The sequence below is a fragment of the Chaetodon auriga genome, chromosome 5, assembly GCF_051107435.1.
Source record: "Chaetodon auriga isolate fChaAug3 chromosome 5, fChaAug3.hap1, whole genome shotgun sequence".
In the NCBI taxonomy this organism is placed as follows: Eukaryota; Metazoa; Chordata; class Actinopteri; order Chaetodontiformes; family Chaetodontidae; genus Chaetodon; species Chaetodon auriga.
The window spans coordinates 12,337,992-12,359,174 of record NC_135078.1 but is presented as its reverse complement, the minus strand read 5'-3'; the positions used below and the strand labels follow the sequence as shown (position 1 = coordinate 12,359,174).

The 21,183-nt window shown below is 40.2% G+C and overlaps 1 protein-coding gene across 6 annotated transcripts; it reads right to left on the bottom strand.

Moving 5' to 3' along the window:
* Positions 1-358: 358 nt before the first annotated feature.
* Positions 359-21,183, bottom strand: LOC143320905 (protein NipSnap homolog 1-like). Of its 6 annotated transcripts, none has more exons than XR_013077187.1 (12): positions 20,927-21,183; positions 19,849-20,099; positions 19,091-19,233; positions 16,171-16,303; positions 15,030-15,236; positions 13,207-13,316; positions 11,254-11,369; positions 10,711-10,789; positions 9,562-9,657; positions 6,052-6,179; positions 5,312-5,357; positions 4,473-4,496 (listed from the first exon to the last, which is right to left on the bottom strand). XR_013077187.1 is itself a non-coding variant. In XM_076730940.1 (10 exons), exons 1-10 carry the CDS (start codon positions 7,939-7,941, stop codon positions 847-849), a joined length of 840 nt encoding a protein of 279 aa, XP_076587055.1. In that variant the 5' UTR covers positions 7,942-7,988; the 3' UTR covers positions 359-846. The 6 variants fall into 6 exon arrangements, 3 of the variants coding, with proteins under 3 accessions (XP_076587055.1, XP_076587056.1, XP_076587058.1); XR_013077188.1 differs by having other exon boundaries at positions 19,849-20,038; XR_013077189.1 differs by lacking the exon at positions 10,711-10,789 and having other exon boundaries at positions 11,259-11,369.

Below are 21,183 nucleotides of genomic sequence, written 5' to 3'. Positions count from 1 at the left end.
GGATCACTTAAAACCTTTTTACCCGTCAAGACAGCTCACTTTAACTTAGTTAGCTTTAAATATATTCATATTTAGCTTTCAGTTACATATCTAAAAACCTGACTGACTCAAAACCCCAAGCTCCAGCTTCCTATTTCTGAGTATTATAATAACAAATGACCATGCTGCTTTCTGTCAACTTTTATTTTGAAAATACTACCTGCTGCATACCAGAAGTCACACAGTTGCTCCTGGTAGGATCTTAACAGGTTACTCTAAATTTTAATCTGCGAAAAGATGATCACATATTTTAATTACTGAGGTAGTCTGACAAGATTTCTGTTCATCAAACATGTGTTTTACAGTCACAGATGTGAAGCTCAATGTGATTGTGTTCAGCGTGAGTCATATCCAGTCATAAAAGTGTAATCATAAAATGCTGGGTGGAGACGATCCCTTCATTGTGGAAAACAAATACATGGTCCATTACCATAATTCATGATAAAAACAAAAAGCAGGAAACATACCACACCTAGCTCTACACAGACATGTAATTGTCACCCTATAGTGTCATAGTCATGCAAGTAATGTAACACATACTGCACAGTCAGGTGTTTTGCCAGTTTGTCATTCCTTTTACACTCGTATTTCAGGATTCTCTAAATATATGCACACAAACAAACACTGCATCTTTACCTGTCAGGACTGGCTGGAAGCTGTGCAAATACAGAATCAGAAAAAGTTTCTGTTTACATACTTGAATGTAACACAGATCATCCGGCAGATAACAAAAATGTACATGTTGTTCTGGTAGTAGGTGAAGGCGTTTCAGTCAGGGAGGTGCTGCTCCCAGTTCTGGTCATCTTCTTATTGTAAAGGTGAAGTCTTGGTGGGAATCATTATTCTTGACTCCATGCTTCTGATCAAAGGCACTGAATAGAGAACGGGAGAAATATATTAAAGCATTGAACAATACCTCAAAGACCATGGAGGGTATCTACAGGGTATCTACATTATTTCATGCAGTGAGACTCAGGTCAGTCAGTCAAAAAAAGCTCCTTCCTAACATGCTAACTCGTATTGTGCTTTATATAACGCCCTTACCTGTTCGCTTTGCTTATGCTGCTACAAGGTGATAAATGAATTTGTGTTGGCTCCCTCCATTTCCTCTGCATCAACCTGTGGGCTCTCTTCTCTACAGTCCCTGAGAGGGGTCTGCACTGATCTCTTCCTGTGCTCTCAATACACTTCACAGGGGGTCCAGTAAACTTTACACTTTCATACGTGTGGTCTGTGCGAACCGCTAACTTTCTGCTTCGGTTGCTGTGAAATACAAAAATAGCTCTGATCTGCCATCCTGTCTCTATCACTTTAAGCCAACATGTCTTATTGTATCCTGAACAGTAGATTTTTTTTTTCTTGGGAGCGAATGTGTGGATGGTTTGCATTTCTCCTACCTGTATAATACACATTTACATCCCATCCCTCCTTCAGCCAGGCAGCGTTCCTGGTTTCCTCACGGGACTGGAGGCTTTCATAAGCTGTAAAGTAACCACACCATATGTTATATTTAGTGTGAAGGAATTTATGTCGCTCTCATATCAAATATTTAGCGTTCACATTCTTAAGAAATTGATTTCAGGCTAAACAGCGTTCTAGCTGTACAAGTAATTGGCACTGGCAGAGTCACTATGGAAGATGAAATTAATCTAATTGCTTGGGTTAAACCTCAGCAGCTGGAGAGCGCAGAGGAGGCAAAATAGCTGCAACCATGAATCCAAAATAGCTGGGACGCTGTGTAAAGCATATATTGAGAGCAAAACAAAGTGGTGAACCTTGCCAGGATCTCCCTTTCATACCCAATCATGATACAATTACCTGTTACCAATAAGCATGTTTACCTGTGGAATGTTCCAAACAGGTGTTTTCGTCACTTGACATTTTGAAGAGTTCTGCTCATTCATTCATGATTAAAGCCATTCATCTATATATAAATAGCCAAGGCTTTATATAGTTATCTATAATTATGCTCACTTTACTTCACTGACTACTGCATTATCACCTTCTTCCAATCATCACCCCCCAGCATATTACGTATATATTTTAGTCATCACACAACATGATTTCCCTCCAGTTTTACCTCACATGCCATCTGCCTGTACAGATTCAGAGCGAACATTCATTTGAGAGAATGACTAAAGCGTGTCCTTGCCTATACAAGAAACTAAAACAGCAAAACAGTATCTCTGAGATGATGAACATTTTGCACACTCACCCCACAAGTGATGAACAACATACAGGTCACCGATCTGTGAGAAGAACCCGCCCACCGCTTCGTTGTTTTCTTGTCTGTGTTCGATTGCTCTCGCCCTGTTGTAAGACATGTTATTGTCAGGGGTATAATGATCACCTGAACACCTGTAGTATAAAAAAAAGTTCAGGCAAATGATATCATTTATAATTGAAGCAAATGAAGCTTGTTTCAGTCTTACCAGTGGTTTCCCCATTCAATCATAGTTCCTGGCTGAAACACAGAGGAGGAGGTAAAATATTAACAGTTTTAAAAGTGAGATATGAGCGTAAATTAAATTTTTTTACATGTTTACACACAAAGCCTAATCAGGCAAAGTGCTGTGATACGAACCACCATGGTCAAACCAGTTTAACAGCACATCCATTGCTTGTTTATTTTACACAAACCATTCAACTATGTGCAAATGCAGATTTTTATCATCAATGTGTTTTGAAGCACTTTATCAGGTGCACCTCTCCATTTGTGGACAGCTTACTCCTCAGTACAATGACTCAGCAGTGAATAAGTAAGTGTAAATCACACAGTCAGCTTTTAGAGAGGCAAAACAGCAGAATGGCCAATATGTGAAAATAGTACGACAGCCTCTTCGGCTATAGGCTCCAGGAATTCAGCCTGTTTGAAAGGAAAATGTGGTTCCTGTCGTTTTATGACAATGCTCATAATATAGGCTGCAGATTGTGCATAGTCACAGTTGTATTCAGTAGATGTTGGTGCTGCTGTGTGATACAAAATGCTATATTATATACAGTTATAGTTCAAATTCTTCAAGCCCCTTGACCTGCAAGATCTATATACGTATATTTCATAGACCATCCTTGACCTTTATGGCCTCCAATAAACATTTTCAGCATTTTCTCCCTGAACTTTACAGGCTGACTTTTCCCGTTTCTTTTTGGTCTAGAATGGAGTGTGATGAGCTGTCTGGGTGTGAAGTCTTTGCTTGTTTAGTGTTCGTCAAGGAGTCTGTACTGACACTGATCAAAGGGGTGGATTCTCAATTGTTCTTCTCCAACATTTGATTCACCTAGGAGACATTTTGCTCTGACCTCCACGCCCAGCAAGGTTTGCTGTTGTATCATACCGTGCCTCTTGGAACTTGAAGTGTCTTGTAAATCTTTTTATAACCACTGCCTTTTTGATGTAATGATTGTTATTAAAGAGTTCCCAAAAGAAGCTTAGGTGTGTTTGTAACTATTTGGTAGCAATACTTGCTTCAAATGTATCATTAAATGGGGTTTTAGTTGGTACACCTTACAGGTCTCTTGTCTCTTAGAACTCGAATAAAATCTAAAGCGTGATATTTAAGTGTGTGTATGTCATGCAGTTTTAATTTGTGTAATATATGTGGATACCTTGAGGTAATAGGTGCGCATTTCATAGATGTTGGGTCCTGGTCTGGGCAAGGGCTCATTCCAGAAACTGAACTCCAGGAGGAGCTGATTTCGCCTTGAAATCAACATTTTCGCCCTCTCTTTCCGAAACTCCAAATACTCCTGAAGAGAGACAAAAAATTCTTTCAATGAAAAAGAAAGGAGTGCACACAGATATGCTACACTGTACATTTTTATTGTTTAACTGAGAACTAAAATAATGCAAAGTCAAAAGTATCAGCTTTGTCTTTGGCATCTCTGCACTGTGTGTAACAAAAGAAACGATTAAGAAAGAGTTCACAGTCAACCTTATTGTTGTTCAGCTTCTTCAGGCACTCAGTCAAGGCTGGGTACCCTCCTCTGTATCGCCACAGATGCACTGCAAAAACCAAACAGCAGATGTCACTGTATCACTGTGTGAGTACTGATGCCACCCACACGACCAGGAGGTACAGCACCTCCATTGCCATGTGAGCTCTTTTTGCTGTAGCTGGATGCTCTTAATGTCAACTGTACACTGTAAATTATCATATGTAGCAGGAGAGGTTCTGGCAGTGAGTCATCTGGTAGTGTCTGCACAGTTTTCTGTGATGCTCTGCCAAACAATTTACCACCAAACTGCAGCCACTCAAAGTAAGTGGTGTCGTTCATGAGGCCTTGAAACAGAAAAATGTGGTGCAAACAGTGAGTGTGATCAATAAGAGGTGACACTTTTCACCATGTTTTCCGTTCGCTCACCAGCTTGGTCCTGTTCTCCGTACCAGGTGTTCCAGCTTCCAACCACCTCACACGGGTAGTCCTGGTCCTGATGGAGCCTGTTTTGCACCTCAGCCCTAAGATCAAAATGAAACAAAGTACTGACTCTTCACGTGCTAATTAAGCATTGGTTCCATCAGGGGGCAGCAGGGAACAGTGCCCCCCAACACACTTCACTGTGTATTGTCATTTTGCTGTGACCTCCTTATGTGCTGCCTTATGTGTGTTATAAGAAAAACATTTGGGTCATTGTAAAATGTGCGTGTTCTTGCATTAATCCTCTCCTAAGAAATTCTGACTCCTGTTTTCAGGCAGAATACTAAGAAAGCGATGAGCATGCACTATTTTTGTACTTTTTTTCTTAACATTTTCTCCTGGAGAAAATACCACCAAAAGGTTTCACTTCCACTATGCCTGACTACATTTCCACTTGCCAGTCCCTTCGTGCCCCCCTTGGATATTTGTTGTGCTGACACTGTGCTGATAGTAAGAATGTACCAACAGTTATAATATACAGTCATCTCAAGACAATGACCAACTAGAGGGCACTCAGAAAGCATAATGTCCACAATTATCCAACTTGCTGTTACATCCAAAGACATTCATTCTATTACTTCAATTTTACGCTAAATTACACTTACGATTCTGCAAGAATACCATGAAATAAAGTCCATCTTGTGCATGTGGGGAAACTCTAAAATTGTATCATCAACAAAATCTAATTAGCTGCTCCTTGACTCAAAGCATAGCTTACCTAATTTATTTTACAAATGTAAGATTTTGTTAAATGAACTATTGACAGAAACTAAATTAAACAAGCAAAGGACTGAAAAAAATAACTTGAATGGTGAAGATAAAAAAGGGAATGCTTTAAAGCAGTGCTTGCACTCACTCTAGACTGTTGTACGTTTCCAGGCACTCTGGTTTGACGTTGTGAACTGAAAAACAGAGAACCAGACTTATCAGAAATGGATTTTTTTCTTTTTTCTTTTTTTTTTTTTTACATACAAGCAACAATCAAACTCTTCAACAAAAGTAATTTCACACTCTGAGTCAGCAAAGACTTTTATATACAAAACAGATTCGCTTTCAACAGGTTATAGGCTACGGCTGATAGAGTGATTCAAATTGAAATCCCTACATGGTGAGATGCACACCACAAAAAAGATCAAAGCCCGTGGAGGATGATAGATTTCTGTACAAGAGACAGACACAGTCATCACCTCAGACTCAAAAGAAAACCAGACAAATTATTTTGATATCACTTACAAAACTTTACAGACTCCATATATGACACTATTATAGAACAACTTGTTGCTGCCTGTATGTTGAACGAGTACGGTAACACACAACATGTTCCAGTGAGCCCCCAGCTTGTCTCTCGTGTGGCTTTCAGTTTTCTCTGAGGTCACTGAGGCCAGTGTGGAAAGAATTGAATTAACATGATTTATTTACTGCAGCGGTTTTCTGCAGAGACAAATGGACGAGAGACTGGTGACACTCCAAACAGAATCCATTTCATTATAATATAATGTAACTGTATCACGTTGACTTGTGTCTGGCCCAGTGCGACCCCGCTGCTTCCAGAAAATAAACCTTCACTTGTGAGTAAGTAGAAGATCTTATGCCTACATTGAATTTTATACAGGTTGCTGGTCTCCTTCTTTGACAGCAGGTTGGAGTGGGCATCTTTTCTGGCATCGACTTTGTGCACAAATAAGGAACGGAACCAGCCTTTGTCGCTGCTCTCCGAGAACCTCCTACACAGAAACAAGATGAAAGAAAGTTTCACAAAAGCTCAAAGCAACAAGACAAAACAGAGAAGTTACCGATTAAAAAAAAAAAAAGACAAACTTAAAAGAACATGGAGATGTGCGTGAGTTACGGGCTAAAAGATAGTCATGCTAATATCCTTTGATATGAAAAACATGCATACTGTATGAGTGAGTGGGCTGAATGCCATAGCTTGTGTCTCCAGCATAAAACTTCTTTTCATCCACTCTGGAGTGAATGAAAGGGGAATATCATTCACTTTAAGAACTATTGTTACACTCTAACAGGCTCCAATCAGTTTTTGAACATGAATAACTGTCTCTTGAAGTCAGGGAGCCTTGGATGTGACTTGAATCTGTCATGTGTTCAGGCTGTGCAAATGTGAACTGGGAAGGATTGTAATAGTGGCTTTAAAGCAAGCAGGGACCAGTCCGACCAGTAATACAACTGCATTAACATAAAGCTGAATTACTGATGGATCAAAATCACAAAAGACATGACAAAAAGATTATTGTCACACATAGCTTGCCTTTTCAGAATGAAAACACCACCCTGCTTAGAGACATAAAAACTAAAAATTGAAAGCAAACATAGATGAATAAAATTTCTCAATGAAAGCAGGAGAAAAATTGCCAGCTGCTACACAAAATATGTCCATTCATATGCAGTGTTAAAGCGAGCTCCCACACTCAGCTGGACATCAAATCCAAGGACATCTGAATGCCTTTCATAGCTTTCTATACTCTCATTACTGAGCCGTAATTCTGAAACCACTTTAAAGCTGCTTAAATGTCAACATTAACCTCGATTTTCGGATTTTTCACAGGATGTGAAGTGCTGAACCAAGAACAGCCCAAAGAGAATAGTTGGTATATGCCCACTTATGGATTAGGGAGCTATATTGTGCATATGTTTACTTCCATGTAGCACTTTCAAGGCCGTCTCTTAATTCATAAACACTTTCCAAGGCTTTAGTTTATTATTCCAAAATCCACAAACTTTCAAGGTCAGTAAGACTCTCTTTTAATAACCTTATGGGCCAGTGGCTTTAATTGGGGACTATAATTAGAAATGAATTCCCCATGGCGCCCTCTCAAAAACAACAAAGCAGCATTCAAGGCAATAACTTGCTTCTGGATCCAGAGGAAAACAACGCAGTGTGGAGGCACTGAGGAGCCGTTAACAGGCGGTAACGGTGGTTACATTTAGTGTAGCCTTACAGGACAAAGTTCAGAGGTCCAGGAAATGATTAAGGCTGGACTGGAGAAGGGCCTGGCTGTTTTATTTTAAAAATGATTCAAGTGTATTACAAAAAGCTATAACTACAACATAATGTAATCCACGCGCACATTGATTCACTTCATCTTATAGTTGTTACACTTGAGAGAAGATATATGGACATATGGAGGCCACCCGGTTAACAACGTACTGGCTGAGAAAACGGGTTAAAAAGCTGTTAAAGTTTGGTTTAATGTCCCGTTAGCCGCCATAACTTTATCAAACACATAAAACAATGTTTAATTGTGTTTTTTTGGGGTGTATTAGATGGCTGAGTGACGCCAAATGATGACAAATTTTGTTAAAGCAGAGCTCAACGTTTACCGTTAGCAGGAAGTTTAACAAGTGCTTAGCTAGCTAACGTTGCATTAAAAATATACGTCTTTACCTGGTCACGTGGTGCAGATTACCGAGCACAGAGTACCTGTACAACATCTGTCCTTTAGACCGCACTCGACTAGTCGTCGCCATGTTCCTCTATAAAGCAAAAACGTCTTTTAACAGGCAAGCACGCTGGTCTCTGGTTAATGTTTACCTCCCTGTCCGTGATGTTTTGACGGTTGTCTGATTCTGCTCGTGGTTCGCCCGCCGGAGGTTTAAAAACACCCGTGACTCTGTGACGTAGGACGCAGTGATCGATACGCACAATCGATCAGACCTGATTAGTTGAGAGTGGCTTTGAATGATAATGCATTTTAAATTAACTAAATCTACTAAACTAAAATTCAGCAAAAACTTGTCTTATTTCTGTTCTTTATGTGAGGTTATTTATGTTCATAAAAGTTACAACAAAATGTACCTTATCAGAAATTACTAGGCATTGTGAGGGATGACTCCTTTCAGAGAGTTAAACTAAATTAATCAAAGTATTGCATGGCTATCAATTTATTATCTAATTGTTTAATTGTTAATTATTGTAACTTTAGTTTTGCAGCTGGTCCAACAATTTCTCTGCCAGGAACTACAACTATGGCCATCACATAATCATCAGGCAACGGAGGAAAAAAAACAATATTTTCCCGAAAAATCCGTCCTCTGATGAATTTCAAACAGGTAATGTACATTAAGTACCTCATTAACGTACCTATAAACAGTGAAATAAATGCTTACTGAACTTTCCATCCCTACATCTAAAGATTTTAATGCCAGCTAAGGCATACAATGTAAGATTCTGTACAAATGCATTTAAGTAATATTCATAGATATTTGGGGCATTTTTATGAATAATATGAAAATAAATGACTGGGCTGAAGATCACTTTGGGTGGAGTGTGGGAGAGATACATGTCTCCAAACACTGTTTGAGTTGTCCTGCTGCAGTAAACAGGTCTCTTATCTAATAGTGAACCGTTCTTTCAGAGCTGGTTTCTCTATTAGACTAGTCATGCAGTACTTAAATCCTTTTTGTGCAACCCACTTTCACTTCTTTTCATACACAATGCGCTGCTCTCTGATCCTCTCCATCATTCTACCCACTGACATTATATAACATCAAATCAGATCATACCTAAAAAGAATCACACTCAATACCTGTATTGTATGCCCGTGTTCAGTGACTTCAACAACATGATATCTCAAGCACACACACATGCAGCGTATTTTCTGTTTCTTTTGGAAAATGAACAAACTATTTTTGAGTCACCTTTATTTTTAACTGATTAGGTATTTAACAAGTTTTATTTGATTTAAATACATATAATTCAGGGAAACATCTCATTTTTTTAAAAAAACGCACGCATCCATCCTTTGGTTCATCTGTCGATGAAAACGTCCACAGGGCTTTGACAAGACTCCTTCCATTTTTTTTGGCATAAAAGCTCAGCAATTACACTTTTTTTTTTTTTTTTTTTACACAATTTACACAAAAACACTTTTCAAGCTTTTGCTTTTCTGAATGTGCCAATTCTGCCCCCGTGATTTACTGTAAGAGCAGGGAACATTTCTTTCACTGCCGCATACAAGTCTTCAAAATCCTGGTTCACTGTGATGTCCTACAGAGAGTGATACAAGTGATACAAGAGGCAAGTGAATAAGTTCAAAAAAGCCGGGGACTTGAAGAAAATCTCATTGAGTCGGAATATGTGTGAGTTACCGAAAAGTCTAATGCTTCCATGGCTGAATTCTGGTTTTCCTGCACAGACTTGAGGATCCCATAGCACCCAGCATTTTGGATCGGGTTCCTCCCCATCTGGTCAAAGACAAACATTAGAAATGTAAAGATAATGCCACATATGTTTTTCCTGGTTTTGGTTATGCAGGTGATGAAATAAGTTTTTCAGGCTTTTGCGGTGAATCAAAATTGATTCCCCTCCCCGGCACCATCTCAACACAATCCTTCTATTGGATGTAGCTATTTTTAAAGGAATAGTTTGGGGAAACACACGTTTTCTGGTGGAGAGTTAGATTGGGAGATCGATGTCACTCGCCTATGTGTCCATTACATATAAGTCCACAGCTAGCAGCTGCTTAGCTTAGTTTATCACAAAGACAGGAAACAATTGGTCTGGCTCTGTCCGGTGGTAACAAAATCCACCTGTCAGCACATCTGAAGCGCACACTGAGTCTGCTTTGTGTAGAGTAAAACTGAAAAATCAGTGTTTCAGGGGATTATGTGCCGAACTATTTCTTGGCAGGGACCAGTAACTTCCAAGAGTCTTCACTAGTTGCCTGGTAACTGGTCAGAACCGAGAAATAATGGTGAGCCTTAGAGGTGCAGGTAGGCAGATTTTGTTGAATACATCCAGGCTAGCTGTTTGCCCTGGTCTCCAGTCGTTATGCCAAGGTAAACTCACTGGCTGTTAGTAGCTTCATATTTACAGACATGGGAATCGTATTCTCATCTCACCTCTGGCAACATTAACCTGTCGACTGCATCTGCACATTAGTATAGGCTAATTTAATGTGTCTTGTTCATATCAAACAGTCTAAATTAGATCAGGTTTTAAAGCAGACTGGTTGCTAGATGAAAAAGAAACAGGTTACCTGCCTGAGTTTTATTTTCAATTTAGGAGTGCACCTGTAATCAATATCAAGTGCTCAGCCTCTAACTCAATTTTAATGCAAGTCTTCACCATAACTTCTTTTCAATAACTAACTTGTTTCAGGCAGCTGAGTCCCTGAGAACTCTGCTTGCATGTTGACATTAAAGCAAAGTACAGTGATCCATTTACTTATCCCATTTTATCCACTGATGCCCCCCATTGCTTTTGAAGCTAGAACCAATCTCTTTTCAACAGCTTACATTCAGGGATTTGATTGTCTTGTTTACTTTGAGGCCCATGGCTAGGCGAATAGCTCCTTCAGGGGGTATTCGGTTGTTACTGTGAAGAGAGACAAATGCAGAAAGCAAACAAACAAAAAAAGTGTGCTGGAGTGTGAGGGGAAGCAATCATAAAGTGTTATTTTTTAAATGGCATTATTCATCCATGTAGCACAAATGTCTGGAAATTTGTGAGGCAAGCTTTGTGTTGCTTGAGAAGTTAAACAAGAGGCAGAAGAAACTGAATTACTTGAAATTTTCTGAGGGTAGTAGGCTCACATTAAGAAAAAAGCGGACCAATTTAGGATTTATTGCTACAAATACAAAGGTAAGGCTGGTGAGGCAATTTGACCTCACGCTGATGCTTATTTATTTATTTATTTATTTATTTATTGCATCAGAGTTAATACCAAACAAGGTAAAACTATGGTTTATGAAAGAATATAGTTGCAGTCTTCTGCTCCTTGTAACTCTTGCTGTAGGATAATCTAATTATCAGATAACTGAGATAATAAAAGCTCATACCTCACATCCAACTCCTCCAAAACAGTGTTCTCCTTCAGGGCCTGTCCTAAAGCGATGGCTCCCTCTTTACCAAAGCCATTGAATGACAGATCCACAGTTCTAAGGAAAATGTTCCCCTAAAAAAACAGGAAAGAAAACTGGTAGATTAAGGTTTCAAATGCAATAAAAACTTGAGCAAGTTCTCTGACAAGATTAACTAAGGAAAAAAAAAAGAACATGTTTAAAGTGAGAGGACAACAGCAGGCCTATCAGTAATAAGCCTCTCAGGACTTGAATCAATCAAACCTGTCAGTGCAGCTTACTGATCAGACTCCCCTTGAAAATCTTGGTCATTAAGACAGGGAAGGAAAACTGCTTCTACGCTGTCTCTCCTGCTGTGAGATGTTTAATGAATAACTGACCAGGGGGTTGTTTTGCTGAACAGGATAAGTGAGTTAGATATCCAACAGATATCCAGTGGCAATTATCAATCTACATAACTGAATCATATTATTATAGAAGTTAATATAAGTAACTTCTGTAAGTTTTGTTCAAAACAGTACCAACAGAATATATCCTAATCTTATTTTTACTGTCACTTTACTAACTTTCTAATTCCGGTCCAGGCATTCCCCCATGGCTTGTCCAACATTTTCATAAAATGTGCTGAATCCTGAGCAGCAGCTGTTCAGCCGTCGAAATCAATGGTCGTCAAGAAGCCCATAAATGAGAAACCTGCTTTTGTTTTAGGCATACTTCTGTGTAAAACTGGACACAGGCAAATTACTTCTCACTTGAAATTATATTGTGCTATGTACACTATGGTGTGTGGATATGCCTGTCCGCCTACTTTTCTGCACCTTTGTCTGGAGTTGGTTCCAGTTTTGTTTTTCAATTAAAATAGCGCACTTCCAACTTTATGGCAACAGTTTGCCGATGGCTACATCGGCAAAGCCAGGTCTATAAAGAGACGGTTTTCTGAGTTGTTGTGAAAGAAATTGAGTGTGTTACACCTTGCCCCTGACCAAAACTCCTTCCAGCACTTTTGGAATGAATTGGACTATGAGCCAGGCCTTATTGCTCAACATCAGTATCCAAACTCACTGATGATTTTGGCTGAATCAGAGCAAATCCCTGCGACCTGGTTCCAAAAGCTTGTGGAAAGCCTGCCAAGAAGGGTGGGGGCTCTTCAAGCAGCATATTAATATCTGCAGTTTGAGTATGAGATGTTTAGCCATCACAGTGGGGTGCAATGTTTCTGTGTGCTTTCATCCACTTTGTGACTTCTACATGATTTAGGCACAAATTCAGTTTTAAGAAGTGCTTTTCAATCTGACATGATTAATGTTCTAAATTTGATTTTGCATGATTGTTTATTTGATGGCTTCATATGGCGTGATAAACACAAAAGGAGTGGACGTAGCCATGTTACCCATTGCTTTGTGACCTCGAGTTTAGCATTTTGGTCGTTGCCATGTTGGTTTTTTGGGGCAAGAAGTGGCAATAGTTGGAAGAGAGGGTGGAGATGGGGAGGACTGAGGGGTGGATCTGACCAAGAACCTCTAAAGTGATTGACAGGTTAATTTCAAGGTAGCCACACCCAGAAGCATACGCTGCTTTATCATCTATTTTATTAGAAATGGGACCATCAAATAAGCATCATGCTTTATTGAATTAGACTTGATATGACTAATTGAAACCATAAACCCATTAGAAAACTGGTAAACTGAGGTCATAAATCAAGTGAGAATTAAAGTCATTTTCTCATAAGCTTACATACAATCTGACTTCTTTAGCTCCTGATGGCCAATGGAAAGAGTTTTACAGTTTTAAGGAACTTTTGGATTGTCTCCGCATTTCAGATCCAGACGCTATGTCCACTTCTTCTACAGTGTGTCCGAACAACACTGTTTCATCTCCTTTGCCGTGCATGAGTTCTAAAACTAAAATAGTGTTGACTTCCAGGTGTATTACCCCGAGGCCATTGGCCAGCATCACAGCTCCTCTCCCGCGAATGCAGTTCCAGGCCAGACTCAGTGATCTCAACCCCGTGTTCTCTGACAGAGAGTCTCCCAGGTTTTGCCCTCAGGATAGGGAAAAAAAAGTTCCATTATATAATTGTAAACCTAAAAAAATGTTGAAAATCCACAGTACATTATAGTGGCTTCTTCAAAGCTATATAAATCATTGTTATCAGTTGGTTTGTAACTGTTTCTCAAATAGTGGAGCAAATTATATACCTCTACACAAAAAAACCTCAAATGACAGATATCTGTTAAGAAATCATAGTCAGAAGTACTTATTAGAGTCAAACACTCATTTCTACACTCTCTAGGAACAACTTATCTCCAGTAGATTCCACTGAGGTGGTGTGATTGTGTGTTTCATGGGCTAAAATGCACCAGTAAGTGAGAGGTTTAGAGGCAGAGATCCCAAAGAGAAAGCTCCCCATCATCATCTCACCCACTTTATCATAAGGATAAGAAAGTGCATGGCACTCAGTGGTTCATAATCATAGAAAAAGGTGCTCTTACTGTGCTTGGTTGAAAAAGCAATAACACCAGAGCATGAATGTCAGAGTGTTTGATTGGTATACTTTCTCTCGGGGACCTACTATGTGGAAGAGTGCACTCAAAACGAATGAGGACGTTCTTTGATATTTCAGCAGTGGAGAAAATAGAATTGAATATGTGGGGATGAATCATAGCCACATGGCGGTGTCCCCTTACCCACAGACAGATTTATTTTCAATTACATACATTAGATGCTTCCTGGCCTGCCATTTTTCCACAAGGTGCCTGTCACAAAGCTCATCCACATCATAATTGAAAGAGGTTTTAATGAAGGCGAAATGTTCTTGACCTTTGAATGCCACAGTCTGCTGCAGCCTGCTGTCCCATGACGGCTTAGAGATAAGGCTTCACCATTACGCTGAACTTTTACTGCTTTTATGAGAATGGTTTTCCAAAAATCTAATGATGGCAGATATCAGAAATTTCATACTGTATTGTCATAATGTTCAATGAATCTGTACTCTTCACAGTAATTGGTCCATTTAAGAGAAGCAGACTTTGGATTCAGTCATACAGCTGCCTGTCAACAGCTACTTGTAGTTTTAAAATGGTCATTCATTCATGTGACAAAAAAAGAACATGTAAGTCCAGTTGTTTGGGTTTTTAGTAACAAAGTCATGAAAATGGGCCCTGAAGCTCAGTTATCAGACAAAGGCAGTACCACCTTATGTCGTGAAGATCTTGATCTGGCCAGCGTGTCCATTTGTTCTGGAAGCGAATTTTAATAGTACTTTTCTCTTTTAAACAGCCGTTTGCTGGATGCTAGTAATGTGGTAATGTAATGTAAATCAGGGTCAGTTTTGAATCCTGTCAAACCATGCAGGTCCCCCCGTCTGTTGAATGACCGACCTCGGCTGACTCTCACTGTCGCTTTTAGCTTTCTTTCATTTTGTACTTTGGACAATTCTTTTCTTTTTTTACTGGCAACATAGGCTCCCCTTGTCTGTATGTCATAAATCATTTCATCTGATTTTGTGGGGAATCTGACCCAGTGACAGGCATTAAGAAGAACTATAAAGAAAGAGCCATTGTTTTTGCTGGTGGTCTTGTCTATTTACGTTGTATAGAGACATCAGTATTGAACTGACACTGCTTCATAACCAGTAAAAAACTACTTGTGACTGCTTTACTATCAACTTAAGTAAAAATGGAATCTGCTTTGAAAGGCTAAGGCCACACAGAAAATATGAGACCTTTATTACGTATAACTAATTGCTATGGTACCTGCACGCTCTCTGAGAGCGTTGTGGCTGAGGTCAAGGTGCTGTAATTTGGTGTTGGTCATCAGTGCTGAACTGAGGTGTTCAGCAGACCGGTCTGTGAAACGGTTTCCTGACAGATTAAGCTTCATCAGGGTGCTGTTCTCCTTAAGCATACCAGCTATGGCTCTGGCCCCATCATCCCCAAGATTGTTGTCGGATAGATCCACCTCTGGGATTGACACACAGATACACAGATACAATGATACGTATAGTGCAAACAGGCTGGTCAAAAGAACATGCGAAAGGAAAAACTGATGTATTTCCAATCACAAAGAGGTGTTAAAGGAGAGGTACAGTCGAGTTTTTGAAAACTCAAAAGTTGTCTGATAGTTTTATGATGTACATCAGCTGTTGAAAGTCTGCTCATTGTCTTGATTGTAGTCAGATTTTGTAGTCTGAGTACGGCTGAAGAGGCACAACGGTGTCATGTCAGCAAAAGTCAAAGTAGGGCAATGTGACATGTTGCCACAGAAATGCTCTTCTATCTATTTTGGCATGTATTTCAGCACCATTGACACCCCTTCCCTTCCCTTCTTCAGTCTAAAGTTCATCAGATCAAAAGATTTACTTTATGCACTCAACAAATTAAGCCCCTGACCGCTTTTGCTGGTATGACAATAATGCTACCTCTTCTCAAGCCTTTCAGAATTCTCATTTGTTGTGTTTTCATTCATTTAAAATCAGAAAAATAGGTCTCCTTTCAAATTCCATGTTGGCTGATGTCTGCTGCAGCATCAGCAAAATATCTATAGGCAACTAATCTGCTATACTGTATATTCATAAAATTGGATTACCCCTGAAAGTTGAAAACTGGGGCATGACAAAGGATGTTAAAAATAACACCAGCCCAAAGAGCCTGCATGACTCACTGGAGTCATTCTCCATAGATGCCCCCATAGGTTCCCGAGCTGTACGTAGGACTGACATTTAAAAGATATTAAACAAGAGACCTCAGCTGTTAAATGGTGTGCTGTGGGATATAATTGGGGTGAGAGTGGTGTATGAGTGGGAGTCAGGGTGGCACTTTTGCAAGAAAAAGCTGAGACGGAGTGAGGGCAAAGGAAGAAAAAATGTGTGCATGCTTGAGTACCAAGTAAAACCACCTGTAATGTAACAATTTTCCTTTAACATCTCAGCTATAGCAGCTCCGCCCCTTCCTTCCATCCAATTATCTCGCAGGTTCAGCCTCAGTATTGAAGTGTTGGTTACCAAGGGAACCGCCAGTGCTTTGGTGCCCTGCAAACACACAAGCCCAACACACACACACACACACACACACACACACACACACACACACACACACACACACACACACACTCAAAGTGAAATTCTTATGTTTGTTGACTGCAGTGTATTTTCTTATCTGTATTCCAGTTAAAAGAGTAGATGTACTGATGCAGGTGGGCAGAGAGAGAGAGAGAGAGAGGAATATTAAACCTGTGTGAGACAAACGAAGCAGGAGGGAGATGTGTGGAGGCGTGGGTCAGAAATGAAGCTTGCAGAGCATGAAAATTATAGTTTCTAGCACTGCTAATGAGAAAGTTGAGTGCATGAAGCCTTATGTTAACTCGAGAGCAGACACAGCCCCGTCAGAGGATAGTGTGTTTGAATGCATGCGGAGTATCTTTCACTAAGATTTGAGAAGCCTATCAATCTGAAAGACATTAAATAAATAACCTTTTGCAGCCACACTTTATTGCTTTACTTCTACTCTGTGTGATTGACAGGCGAAGACTTATTTAAAATCCAGTTCAATCTGTCTGAATGATGTTAGCGAAGTCAAAACCTCGGGAAATGACTTGTTAGGAATGGATTTACTTTTACAACTTTCATTTACAGCGTTATGGGCCGGTAGAAGGCTGTAAAAGTGTCAGACTGTGTTGCTAAGAGCTCCAGGCAATGCATTTTCACATTTGCAGGGGATGTGCTCTTCCCTCTGTCAGAGATGTACAACTACAGAGCAATTTTACATTGATCAGCCATTTAAAAGACAGCTAATTGTTATTGAGTTGTGGGCTAAAACGAGGGTTTAAGTTCAACGTTAAATCTTCGATTTTGTTGTGTTTGTGCTTTTTGGGAGCATTTTTCTGGATTATGTTCATGTCTGAGTATATGTTGTGTTATAAGAAAGCTAATATATGTGGACACAATATTCACTTCACGCTCAACAGGACCAAATGTTAGACCTACTACTTTTACATGGATTTAAAGGTTAAAAGCATTTGATGTCAATTTTGATCAGATATAAGAACGTTTCCTCAGAGGTAAATTAGAATTTAGATCTGTATAATGAGCTCTCTGTGACTATAAATCAGCACTGCAACCTCCCGCTAAAGAGGTGAAGGATCCTCCCTCTTGAGTGTGTATTGGTAAGATCTATATAATGGAGTGGACTCATGCAATTTTATATGTAAAGTGTACCGCAAGGATATGTACATCTGTGATGTGTCTCCTCAGCCCCCCTGGAGGGGAATGTGACTTTGAATTAATGAGTCATTCACTGAGCAAAGGTCTGAGCTGATCTGAAACAGTGTTAGAGGCAAAGGAGTTCAATTTTTTTTTTTGGAGATCTTCAATTTACCTTCTACCAGGTGGAAGAGATCTAATGAGAGAAACAGGTGAAGACCCTCTCACATGCTGTGAAGCTGAGACAGACATTCCGAGGAACTGCATGAAAATTATGCAGGTGGGGGGGCTGAACCTTATCTTTCACTTCTTAATAAAGCAGAATCCTCCCTGGTGTTACTGATATTTTCTTTTGCTCCTTCTGTTGACTTAGAAAAACTGCAACATACCCGTCTTGATACATAAACCTGCAATAACTGATTTTTTGGTCCACTGGCTGCAGTAGAAACAGGTTTTGAACAGAACATTGACATATCGTGACCTTCAGATGATGTGGTGGAGATGGTTATCGTTCATTTGAAGTCATGTTTCTGGCCACCTGGTGAATTTAAGTCCAATATTCTCTTTTAGCTCTGTTTTTGGCATCTATCAACTCCCGAGGGAAACACCTGGCTCTTAGCTGATAAATAGCTCTACTATGGACATCATCTAGCTCCTGAGTCTGTTTGCTGTTTGGTACTGAGCAGGTAGCGTAAAGTGGGTTTTTAGAGCTTTTTCAATGAAAACAGCTGCCTGCTGCAGCCGAAAACTGCTATGAAAGCAGTGAGACTGAACTGAAACAGTAATTATTCATCACTACAACTGAATCCTTCCACATAGTCATGTTTTAAAGTTGGTACAGTTTATTTCACCATTAATAACTGAAGGAGGCAAAGCATATAAATGCAAGCTGGCGTAAACTTTGTGGTCTAATTTCAATTAAGCCACCAATGCACACATCACAAGTGGACTTACAAATTGCTAACTTTATGACAAAAGCAATAATGTTGAATATTACTGCCACTTAAAGGGAGACTTTGGATTTTTTGGAGCTGGATGGTACGAGATACTTATCAATAGTCAGTGTATTACCTTCAGTAAATGCTACTGAAAATACTGTAAATATAGTGTACACATAAACTGATACTGATTGTTTTTGATGGGAGTTTTTAGGTGGATAAAATAGGTTTTGCTGCTGAGCCTGTCCACAGCAGCACGATGCTCTGCTTCTATGCCGGTACGCTCCTCCTCTTCTCCAAACTGGGGACATGCCTTCCAGGATCGACTGCAGGTAATACACTGAAGTACCTCATCCAACCTCAGCTGTCTCTTTAAGTTTTGAATAAATTATTTTCTACTCTATAAGCAGCTGTTACTGTCACTGAATGAATGAATTGGACACAGATGGCTTCTCAGTGGCTGCTGAGGGACTTGCATACTGAATGTTTATTGGCTCTCACTGGGATTCCACATCATAAAAAAAAAGATAAAATAATTGTATGAAAAAAATGTAAATTTGGGATGAAAATAAATGAGGCCCTCTTTTGCTCTTACCATATAGTCGGACTAAAAAGCTTTCTCCAATTCTTAACTCCCTCTAATAATTTTCATACACTCCCTAACTAATGGTTGAAGTACCTGAGGCCCCAGACCGCGATGCATCATGGACAGCTCGCTCTTTTGCATTTGCCGCAGGAAGGAAGAGGCAGGTACCACCTGTAACATTTCACACGCCTCCATGTAGCACGTCTGCCCCGTGGGGTCATATGCCTCCTCCTTATCTACAACATGAACAAAGACACTCGCTGTAGTCTGTCTGAAACGTTCGCTATCAATACCTCTTTGAACAAGCAGAGATGTGGCACTCTCCCCCGGAGGAGGCCCTTTCGAGTGTGATTTTGAAAAGTCCCTCGTGGCTGATTTCGCCCAGTCAGAGGAGCTCATTCACCCCAGATGGTTTTCACTTCTGCTGGAAAGGATGCCTGACACAAAGACTGAGATGAAATCATTAAGATGCAGGGCAGGGCTTCACATGTGTGGGCAGGCGCGTGTAGGAGTTTCTGTTTTGTTTTGTTTTTTCTTCTCTGGAATCATTTCGAGATCGAGAAGATGGAAAAGGCAGACGGGGAGAGATTAACAGATGGGGTGACAGGAGGGCTTTGCCTTAAATTTGGATCACGATCAAAGTACTTTGCGCTGTTGGAGCCTGGTATAAAACATTATTTCAGGTAGAAAATGAGAGTTTGAAATGCTTTATTTCAAACATATGACTCCCATCACCAAGCAAAGTGCCCACTTTGTTATAAGATGGAACAGTGCGTCATTTACCATACAATGTCATAACTTTCCCACCTTATTTATCTCCTTTTTCTACCCTAAACCAACTGTTTCTATACCTCCGAGCTCCAAATCTGTGTTGTAGTCCTCATCAAAGATCGCAAGCTGCTCTCCTTCCCGCTCCTCTTGTTCGTTCTCCTCCTCCTCCTCTTCACCCTCTCTTTCACCTCTGTCTGGCACATTCCCGTCAGGACTTGAACGTTGGTCCTTCGGCCCACGCATGTCGACCTCTGTCCAGCTCGCTCTTCGCTGGGTGGACAATGACAAAGTAAGCCATCCTGACTCCTCAAAGCTGGCCGTTGTTGGCAGCCTGAGTGAGGAGATGTGATGGATTTGCTTCCAGGAGAATTAAACAGATACCTACACTTTGGAGTCCATCAATATGGATGGACCATTTTAAGTTGTCTCTTTAAGTCCGTATCCGTCTGCCCTTCTAGTCTTTGTGACCACTTTCCTTCCCTCCTACTCAGTTCTTCCCACCTCCCTTTAACCTCTTGAACCACAGGCTGTTCTAGCTGTCTTTCAATCCCTTCATTTCCAGGTCTATGGCATGTTCACTACACTATCTCAGTCAGCCATGCCATTAAGTATTTCAGGATTAAATAGGTCACTCAGAAATACCATTATTTGACATGTGAGTGATACTGCACATGTTCTAGGGAAATGTTTGCGTGGACAAGTTTCACCCTAACAGTTTTTGTATAAAATGTACTTTCATACTGTATTTCTCACACTTACCGCAGTGCATACAGCCGTGTGATTAGACGACATTCAAGTGTAATTAAAACAGACTTTCAGGGTGAGACTCTGAGTCCCCTCTGTTAAATGAATTCATATGAGTACACAGGTCAAAAGAGCCATCCATAAAAAGGAAATTACAGGTTTTTTTCAGCCTGTATTTCCTTGCCCTGAGCAAGGAAAGTGCTCAAACGTGCTGTGAGATGGACCTTCATTTCTAAAGCTTAATATACTCTATAACATGCTTTTCTTTCTACCCAAATGTCCCTCTCCTGTGTCGTATTTAGTCTGCACAAACAGCCTCTGAACAGTCCTCTGAGTCTCCACTTGCCTACCTGGTTGTTTCACACTTCGCTTAATCAACAGTTTGCAGACTTGGCTGGATGGTCAGCTTCCTACCTCCCCCAGCTGCAGCTTCTCACTTTCTGCTCCTGCGTCATCGTCTTCCAGCACAGACGGCAGCAGCGTCTCCTCGGCCAACTTCTTCCCATGAACCATGACTTTGACGCTGAGTAATGGTGATATTGATACTGCGAGGGGGATATTTTGCAGCTTTAAGCAAAAAAAAATCGCTTTTGAATTTTGCTTGTTTGTTTTTAGGCTTGATGCAGTGTACAATATTGATGCTGTGAGTGAAATCACTGCCCTACGTCTGA